At 51.2% G+C, this 10562-nt stretch overlaps 1 protein-coding gene across 1 annotated transcript in view; it reads right to left on the bottom strand.

Annotated features, from left to right (window-relative positions):
* Positions 1 to 10537, bottom strand: part of LAMC1 (laminin subunit gamma 1) — a 50503-nt gene extending 39966 nt beyond the window's left edge. The window contains exon 1 of the mRNA XM_042873199.1: positions 10138 to 10537. Within this exon, the coding sequence (XP_042729133.1) occupies positions 10138 to 10537 (400 nt within the window). The remainder of the gene's footprint in view (positions 1 to 10137) is intronic.
* Between the last annotated feature and the right edge of the window lie 25 nt (positions 10538 to 10562).

Raw genomic sequence — 10562 nt, forward strand, 5'->3', positions numbered from 1 at the left:
AGACAGCTGGATGCAGAGTAACGCTGGGCAAGCGCTTTGCAGGCCTGAGATAAGCCCACGTATCTGCTGAAGCAAGTGGTGTAAGCTCACGTTTGGGGACACAAAAGGTTCCCCTCCCAGCTCCAGGTGGCAGGGCAGGAAGGCACAGGAGACCAACCCAAATCCCAGTGCTCCCTAAGATGCAGTGCATGCCTGGCTGCCAGCAGGACTCCCAGCACCAGCACAATGGCCCTGCTATTTTTAACATTTTTTCCATCTGTGAGAAGGACATAAACCTAAAGGAAGTGCAATTGAAAGAGTGGAAGAACTTACTCAGCACCAGCCACATTAACAAGAATGCAAGCTACAGCCTCCTGCAGCCCAAATACACTGTGAAGATCCCTAACCTAGCACGGTGTGGCAGTCTTGGGAATGGGAGATGCTGGAAAGCAGTGCTTGAGCACCTGGGATCACAGCAGCACAGGACAGAGCTGAACCAAAGGCACAGCTGCATACCTGCACAGAAATGCATCACTCCAGGGCTTCTCTTCCTCACCTTTATCTCTGTGTGGGTAGGACACAATTAAAGGGAAAGCTCTGCAAGAGATGCCCCCAGGTACACTTAAGCTCATTTTCCATTCCTCCAGGCAGCTGCAGATTAAGCAAGTAGGTGAAAGTTGCATCAAGAAAATCCTCTTCTTAAGGCTAACAGCTCATTCGCTGGCCTGAAGAGCTCTTCCCCCTCCACCCCCAAAAAAATCAGAAGGCGGCACAACCTTTCTCACAGCTGTATTCTACAAAGGTGTATCCTTGTACACAGGCTATCTGCAGCTTCACACAGTGGCAGAGCAGACAGGGAAGCTGCCTCCTGTAGACACAAGGCTGGCACACACAGCTCCTTGGGAAGCTTTTCAATGAGAAGAATGCTGACACAACACCAGCCCAGCCAACCTGACGTGTTCACAGCAATTGTTCTGCAGGAGCTGCTGAGTACTGAACACAGCACAGTGCTGAGGCACCACGGACATGTCCAGCCTCCATCCATCCATCCTTTGTTCAGATGTGCAGTGACCACCAGCAGCACGCTGCTCTCCCACCAGCCCTCTCTCATCCATCACCACAGGAGCCCTGAGCCCACAGCAAGAAAAACCACTGAGTTATTAACACCAAAGTGAGCAAGCATGTAACTTATACTGCCTTTGGAAGCGCCATCCAATACTTCAGCAACAGTTATGAAAATCAGGCTTTAGTTTCATTTTTTTTTCTAAAATTATGATGAACAGTTAAAAAAAAAAAAAACAAAACAACAAAAACCACCCTACATATCAACCTGCTGTCCTTGAATCTGCTTTCCCAGCAGTCAGACAGCTGCAGAAATATCATTTTGCCCGCTTATTTTAATGGGCCATTAATTCAAGAGATCTGCTTATGCAAAGTCAGCTAGAACAAGCTAGGGCAGCTGAATCCCAACATACAATCAGGACGTTTTGCATAAAGTCAAACGCTGCAAGAATTCTGCTTTTGAGCAAAAGCATGCTCACAAATGCCTTATGCATGAAGTCCCACCACAGGAAGGCTCCCTGATCTCTCCATCTCTTTCCCAGGTTGTCAGATGAAGTGTCCCCACGCGTGGCACACAGGCGGAAGTCTCAGCGAGCTCATTTCCTTCCTTTGACCAAAGCCTGAGCATCAGCTCGGGGCAGATCTGCGCCAACCAAAGCATTCCCTTCTGATGAGCCTTACCACGAGGCTCCGTGTTCAAAGCTCTTTTAGGGTGTTTTCCAAACTGAAATCAGAGCCTTAGGCTGCACATTCCCAGCACTCCCCTCCCCCCGCCCCCCCCCCCCCCCCCTCCCCGGCATCCGCCCGCAGTCCCACTATCACCAAACCCAGCTGTGGTTATCTCTGGGCTTAGTTGAGTGAGCCCACAGCATCAGGGCTGTGGTGGAGCTACAAGGCTGGGACGGTGTGGAAAGCCACATCTTCACTGCCTCCTTCCAAATGAAGGACGTGGCCCAAAAATGCTGCACTGCTTGGGCACCAGCAAACTTCTGCCCTATGCTCTGTTGTCACAGTAACCAGGCACGAAGCTACAGCATAAAAACTGTGGGGCCAGTGGAAGAGAAGAGGGAAAGAAGCAGGTACCTGAATGGCACAGATCAGGTAGCAATCTGAGCTGCCATGAGCCGAGCCCATAACTGGGAGCCCAGCACACCCCTATTGCCCATGTTTAGTTTTGGAGAAGCTTAATGCTTGTTTTATTTTGTTCATATCCTTCAGAGAAAAGCAGCATGTGGCCTTTAGGCAGGGGAGATGGAAGACGTTCCTGGAATGATGCACCACCTGTTTATTAATTCCTTGGTAACTGCTGATTCAGAATGACAAGTACTCTCTTCCATTGGCTTAAGAATCCTCCTCTTCAAGCCTTTAAACATACCTCTCCTAGGGATGTTAAAAATAAATAAATAAATAAAGCACATTGAGCTCCAATTTAAGCTTCTTTCAACTCAAATGGCTGTGTGTATATATATATATAATATATATATATTATATATATATATGTATGTATGTATATATATATATATATATATATATGTATGTATGTATATATATATATATATATAAAATGACCTCTGACACTAAAGTTATTCAAAGAATCACCAAGGTCAGAAAAGAGCTCATGACCATCCAGTCCCACTGTCCACCTACAATCAGTATTTCCCCACTAAACCATGCCCCTCAGTACAACATATAAACGTTTCTTGCACACCTCCAGGGATGGTGAATGGGAAGATAATCATTACAACAGAATTCAATGCTTCACTCTACAGTACCACCACTTTTACCGGAGGATCATCTTCTCTATCTTGCCTGACATCTCAGAAAGCAGAAGTAGACCAATAGCTATCATCAGGGGCAGGACACTTCCATAAGCCACCAAGTCTGTATTCTTTTGTTTCCTTGAAAGGAACTACTTCACAGAGGAGCAACCATTATTTTGGAGGTGGCACAATGCCTTGCAGCACAACTCAGAGCAACTGCCACTTCTGACCCAAGAGGTAACTGAGCATCACTTGGTGAGCAACCACTGTACTTAAAAAATACCCTCAAGGGGTTTTGACAACCAAAATTAGGTGAAGTTTCTCCTCAGGAGTAGTAAGGCATTGGAACAGGCTGTTCAGGAAGGTGGTGGGGTCACCATCCCTGGATGTGTTCAAAAAACACGTGTGACACTGGGAGATGTGGTCAGTGGGCACGGTGGGGTGGGGTTGGACTTGGGGACCTTAAAGTTCTTCTCCAAGCTTAACAGTTCTACAAAATCCTTTCAGCAATCAGTAGACTTTTCTGCTGAGTTACCTGTGACAAAATATGCCATCCAGAAACCACCAAGAGAAAAGCAACAGCTGACAGATGGCAGCCACCTGTTTCAAGAGAAGCCTGACTCAAAGCACTGCAGGCAGCCAGCACGGTCACCTGAAGGAGGTGAGGGCTTCTTAGGATACACACCACTACAGAAGTACAAACTGCTGCACTGCGACCAACAGATCTCTTGAGCAAATTGGACACACATCACTCCTCAGAAGGGGATGATAAAGTTTGCCTGTGTTACATTAACCACGCACCCAGAGCAGAGATGTGAGGTGTGCCTTCTGCCCCCTCCCATGCTCACTTTCACTCCATGGGTCCAATGGCAACACCAACTTGCTTTCTGCAGGTCTCTTCAAGTCAACCTCTTGCGGGTTCTTCACAGATGGCTTTCTGGCGGCAGAAACGAGGGAGCAGTGGGGATGTGGAGCATGCAGGATGCTGGGCACAACAGCTGGAGCAGGCAGGGTGCAGCAAGAGAGGATAAAAGCCAGCGGGCCGCCAGCACTGCTGTGAATTTCAAAGACTCGTGCTATTTAGTCAGGCACAGTTTAAACTTTCTGGTACACAGTGCTAATGACACAGATTAACAACTCTAAACGCCATTCATTTTGCTGAACCACCTCTCTTCCCACAAGCCCTTTCTATACCCTGTGTAAGCACTCAATACCACCCCTACCCATGGGATCACCCTTTCAAAACACATTTAATTCCCTCCCACTGTTTTCAAGTTAATGTAGACTTTTTAGGGGTAGGGGAGAAAGAGAAAAGCTGGATTTGCGTGACAGAAGGGCCAGAGGACAGGGTCCCTCCCATCTGCCAGAGCAGCATGTTAATTTCCCACCAAGCATTCAACAAAAGATCGTGCCACAGCCCCTGAAGTTGCAACAGACCATCTGGATGACATGAAAAAGGCAATCAATTCATGGACAAATTAACGAGGAGTCATATTCGGTATGAGGTTTTGCAATAGGAAGAACCGAGCTTCCCATAAAGATTTCTGGCCCCTTCCATGTGCAAGTGACACTGCGTGCAGGGAGCAGCGTCAGCAGCACAAACCACACCACTGCTGCTACAGCACATCCAAATCCTTGGCAGTAATAAACATCCATTTGGTTAGTAAGTAGGGAAAGACCAGAGCCAAGTACTTCAAGTGCACCCAAAACTCAAACCATCCCTCCTCTGACTTGTCTGAGCAGCTCACAAGGGCTGCAACCCCGTGCTCGCAAACAGCCAGGGCTGCAGCTGCATCACAGCTGCTCCACTTCTCAGGCACCACTGTAAGGTAGAATGAATCAGGAGCAAAATATCATTTGTTATCAAAAAGCAGCATCATTGTTGTCATGCTTTGGTTTGCACAAAGCACAGAAACTCAACCAATCTGATTTGGGGAAATCTGATGTTCCTTACCAACTTTCAGAGTCACAGAATGACTTAGGTTGAGAGGGACTCCAAAGGCCCCCTCGAGTTCAGGATTTCTAGCATCTTCCACGCTGCCACGGACATGTTTAGATGTTGTACTGAGGGACATGGTTTAGTGGGAAGTATTGGTGATAAGCAGATGGCTGGACCAGATGACCTTGGAGGTCTTCTCCAACCTTGGTGGTCTTCTCCAACCTTGGTGATTCTGTGATGCTATACCCTTACACAGCTCCTGCATCCTGCTGGGGATGGACGTACTGAGAACACACATGAAGCTGCCCAGCAACCAGCAGTGCCACAAGCACCACTCCTCCCTGCTGTCCTGGCTCTATGAGCAACCCAGTCCCAGCCTGGAGGCTCTGGGCCAGCTGCTGGCAGCTCCCAGGGGAGTGGAGATGTCTGTGGTGACTCACGGTGACACAACAAGGCCTTCACAGACATGCCAGGGAACACAGGGTCAGTAAGAGTCTCTTTAAACACATCATCTATTGAGGCAGCTTCCAACAGCCTTGTCCTCCTCCAGTAGCCCCAGTTCCCCAGTGCAAAGAAATGCATCCAGGAATGGAGAAAGTGCACTTTTTTAGGACCATCACTACCTTTTTAAGATAGTAACAGACACAATTAAGAGCACTGCAGTACCAGATGTGTCTTTCTGCAAGCTGTGCCATTGTTTCCTTGAGGTATTTGAAACAGCAGCCCTTCCCCAAACCACAGGCCTCCATCCTAACCAGAAGTCAAGGGTTCTGGCACCGCAACAAGCGGCTCCATGTGTTCAGACTGACAAACTACCAGCGGCCAACAGCCATTCAGGATGAGAAAGAGGCGGTGTGTACGTACAGATGCACGCAGAGTCACTCTGCTTAGAAAGCAGAAGAGCAGTGACTCGTGTAATGCTGGTAATTTAATCAGTTAACTCATGCCTGCAGAGCACCCATGGATCTCCACCCCGGCATCCCTTCGCCAAAATCTTGAGAGGGCAGCAGGGAGAAGACTGCCCTTCACCAACAGGAGATCGGGGAGGGACCCCAAACGCACGGCCCATACACGCCAGGAGCAGGGATATGGGAACAAGAGGGCCCAGGCAGGATGCAGGGAGCTGAGAAAGGAGAGGCGAGCAATGCGGGCTGCACACCCACACATCGGCTGTGTCCAAAGATGGAGGCGGTGCGGCCCCACCGAGGGCTGCCCCTCACCCGGCCCAAAAGCTGCCGGGAAGAGCGTCCCACAGCCAAATCCCACAGGATGGACACGTCAAGGGCTGCAGATGGAAGGGCTATAAATAACCGGCAGAACTAGAAACGGACCACAGAAGTCCTCAGAAAAGAAAAAACATCACTTAAGTCAAGCGAGCCTACTGAACACTGTGAAATCAAGAAAGGCTTTTACAGAAGGGAGCAATTCTCCGTTCCATCGGTCTCCATGAGATCACCACCATCACCGAGCTCAGCCACCCACCCCACACATGCATGAAGAAATGGGCCCATTTATTCCCTCTTTAAGAGACCAAGTGCAACCATTAGCTTAAAGCCCCTGACGAGCAACATCACCTCTTAATTCAAAGAGGATTATCGAGATTTTTCTTTCCAAAACTGCACTACCAAAATGGAACACATGAGGAAAGGAAAAAAAATCTGTTTTAACAAGAGAACATGTCTGGATGCAGGCACTTTACCCCCCCAGCAGCACCCTGCAGCCATGTGCCAGGTGCTGGGCGCACGGCAGAAACCGCGGCTCCTCAGGGCCAATGGAGGCTGGGCCAGAAAGCAGACCTTGGGAAAATAAATCACAAGATGAAAGCAATTTGCTGAGAACTGGAGTGCTGCCAGCTTGAGGCTCTACAGAGCTCACTCGGCCTTGCAGCACGGGAGGGAGCAGGCCCTGCGGACAGCCACACGCGAGTCACCGAGGTGCTGAGAACAACCATCCCTACCCAGCAGGTCCTGGTGGTTTGGTTCAGTAGAACATGGCACCCAGTAAGAATAATCAACTCTCCAAGCATTTCTCTCTGCAACAAAGACCAGAACGCTACAGAAATCCACAGGAATCCACAAATCCTGCATCTTTGCAAGATCTCAACGTACCATCCCTATAAACACCTTCCCCCACAGAAACAACAGCACCCAAAACCAAACGTACAAAGATCCTACAGCTATCTGGAGTTCTGCTTCCTATATACAAGACCATACTGGCTCACCTACACACACACACACACAGACAAAAATCCAACAATAGTTTTTGGATACTATTTCTGAAAGAGGAAATTTTGAAATTCTCCACGAGCGAACACAGCTGTGTTGTGTCAGGACTGCAGGCGTGATTAGCACTGGAAGCATCTCTTTGATGACTATCGCATCGGAGTATCTACAACAAGTAGAAGCACGGAAACCAGGAAAGCTGTGCCACCCAGTTTCCAAACAAAATGGTGAAGATCACCACATTTCATGGGCTTCTGTTGTTTTTAGATGATCTCTCAATCAGGCCTGGACCAGTGGAAAAGAGATTAAAGAACAAGGTCGGGTGGTATTGGTATTTCAACTTAAATATAACTTCTGCTCCTTTTTACAGTTGATGGGTTTTCACCATTTTCCAAGCTTCTGCAGAGGAAAAAGCCAGAATGTATGCTTCCACCCCAAAGCCCACTCCCACAAAGCTAAGAGCAGCTCCAGCCCACAGCATGGAAAGCAGCCAGCAAACACAATTCACAATGCATCTGTTCTCATAGGCTACTCCAGCGTATAGCAAAGATGAACAACGTCATCTCAAAGCCAGGTCACTCAAAGGATGCTACGGGCCATCGCAAGGACACTCCTTGCAAATGGATGTCAATGGGTCGTGCTCTTCACAGGGTCTCACACAGAGCAGGTGATAACACCACAGCCCTCAGCATAGGCACCACCACTCACCCCTCACCTCGAGCCTGTAAAGCACCTGGGGGAAAAAACAACCCGTTCCTGTTTGTGCAGCAGGACAACAGAGATTTCCACTGTTTACAGGGACATTACAAAACCCGTGGTATTTTCTGAAGCAACCAGTGAGGGATGTATCGTTCCCCACAGACAGAGCTGTACCCCACCACAGAGCTGCACACTGTCAGACAACATTCGCAGGCTTGCATTTACATTCTTTACACCGCAGTTTACAAACCCTGGGAACCAGAGGCCCATTCCCCCCAGCACGGAGGTGGCTGTCCCCGTGCTGCCTGCAGATCCACGTTCATTCCCCCATAAGGCAGCAGCCAGGGCTGCTACTTGCGAGGGAAACGCTACTGAGCAAACCACACGTTGTTCATTAAGCAAAGAGTTCCGAGCTGCAAAGTTCCCAAGATTTGGGACTGCAAAAGCAGTCACTGGCTGTATCAAGGCCAGTGATGAACCCTTCCTGTGACACAGGGCGAGCACAAACAGCAGCTATTTCTGCAGCTAAACCACCAGCCAACTCCAGCTCTCTCCATCCCCTAAAATAAGTGTGCCGCCATGGATAGCGTTCCTGAATGCCTCAGTGGCATCAGCATCCCAAAAGGGTGCAGGACAGAGGAATGGGAGAAAACTTAGGAATTTAAAGGGTATGAGGGAAGCGATAAAGAGCTTTAAATCTGCTTTATATAACTGCACTGAACAACTGCTGGCCACGCGAAGCCTGATCTCCTCGCTCCTCATGTTGAAACCTGCAAAATGTAAATCAAGCCTTTGTGAGACCAACTAAAATAGAGTCCCCTTGGGGCTCCACAAATACCGCAGTGCAGGCACTGGGCGAGCCGCTCCCAGCCCAGCCCCAGCACAGCTCCCAGGGATTTCCCAACCAAGTGCAGGAGCAGCAGGGCTCTCCCAGGTGAATGATGCTGGGCAATGAGCAGCCTTTACAGAAGGAAGGTGGCAAGGTGGTTGAACCCACCCCCACATGGCAGTTTGAGAGTCACACAGATCCTGCAGGGCGCTTCCACCAGCATGCAGAGCCCTGTAGTGCCAACTTAAGCACTCTCCCCACAAATCAATCACCACTCAGCAGAGATGCAAAGCTTTATCTGCTCACACAAACCCTCCCATGCTCTCAGCTGTTTCCCAAGAAGACACAGAGCAGCCCCCTGCTGAGCTCCAACAGGGCACCCAGCAGCCTCAATAATGGCACACAGCAACTCCTTGCATCCTGTTGCATGTGCTGAATGCTTCCATTAGGCACGTTCTGCAGTCCACCCTTTACAAAAAGCTGCCTTTTTGCTCTTAAAGAAAAAATTCTCTTCTGCTGCAAACAACCAGCAAATCAGACTGGAGCTGAGCACAAGAGCTGGCTCCTTGCCTGAGTTTCCTTGTAAATGCCTTCAAATGGCAGTCGTGCTCTGAGCTGCTCTCTGCAGACCACGTATATAACCAGCACCGCTGCTCTCCTCGCAGCCAAATAAAGGGATGAGCGCTGACAGAGGGGTGGAGGAGCCCTGCAGTCCATCTCTCCCAACAACTGGCAGCTCCAAGACAGAGATGCCCAAAGAGCCACAAGCAGCAGTGCTTGGACCCACAGTCACAGGCCCACAGCGTTGCCCATGCCTCTGTTAGGATGGCAGCAGCTGTGTCCTTGCCCAGGAAAGGCTGCAATGCACAGACACCAGGCCAGGTCCAGGCAGGGGGTGGGGGGACACGTGTAACAGCCCAAGAAGATGCGGATACGTGCAACACAGGGATAGTAAGAGCAACAGAGCTGCGGGAAGGCAAAGGGAGGATATGCTCTGAAAAAAACGACGAGCCTGAGAAAATCCAGCCCCCTGCCCAGAAGTGCCGCACTCCAAAGACATGTTGTGCTGCTTTGTGTCCTTTTCTGCCACTGTTTGAAGGAACGTCCCTCCCACACAGCTCTGTTTTGCTGCACCGGGGGTCGGCATGTCCCCACCGCCCCACTGCTCAGCCACGGGGGTACGGGGCAGTACTGGAAAAAGGAAAGATCGCTGCGGTGAAGTCTCAGTGAGAAGGAATTCAGGCAAAGGAGCTAGGAATGGGGAGTCGAGGGGCCACTTCTAAGAAAAGCAAAAGGAAAGGACGAGGACGTCTAGGCGGGATGTGGCTCTGGGCAGCCTGGTCGGGTGCTTGGGACCCCGCACAGCAAGGGGTTGGAACTGGAAGAGCACTGCGGCCCTTTTCAACCCAGCCCATTCTACGAAGCCACGTGCTCCCAGCCCAACCCGCACAACGACGGGCGTCGCACCGCGTACGGCGCGGCTTCCATCGCACGTGTCCCCGAACCCCGAGCTGGAAGGGACCAAAGCGACCACCGAGCCCCGCCCCACACAGCAGCCGCAACCCTGCGGCCGAGAGCGGCGTCCCGCGGCGCGGCTCCCCTCCTTCCTCCCCTCCTCCCCATCCCCGCTCCCCGCACGGCCCGTACCGAGGTGCAGGGTAAGGTTGACGGCGGCGGGGTGCTGTACGCCGGCCAGCATGCTCTGGCTCTGCCACCAGGTGCTGTCGGCCTGACTGTTGTAGTCGGTGAGGAAGGAGGCGCCGTGCCGCAGGTGGGGCTGAGAGGCGTCGCACAGGTGGCACGACTGGGTGACGCCGGTGACGCCGGTCTGCACGCAGTACTCCTCGGCCGGCGTGCCGCACGTGTTGGTGGCCACCACCGTGGCGTTGAAAGCGGCGTTGACGAACTCGGGCATGCAACGCTGCGGCCGCCCGCTCCGCTCCTCCAAGCACTCGTCCATCGCAGCGCCGCCGCCGCGGGGCAGCGCCAGCACGGTCAGCAGCGCCAGCGCCCGCGGCAGCGCCCGCCGCCCGCCAACGCCGCCCATGGCTCGGCCCGGGGCCGCTGCGGAG

Source organism: Lagopus leucura, unplaced genomic scaffold, assembly GCF_019238085.1.
Source record: "Lagopus leucura isolate 7727_CA_CO unplaced genomic scaffold, USGS_WTPT01 Super-Scaffold_100009, whole genome shotgun sequence".
Lineage (NCBI taxonomy): Eukaryota > Metazoa > Chordata > Aves > Galliformes > Phasianidae > Lagopus > Lagopus leucura.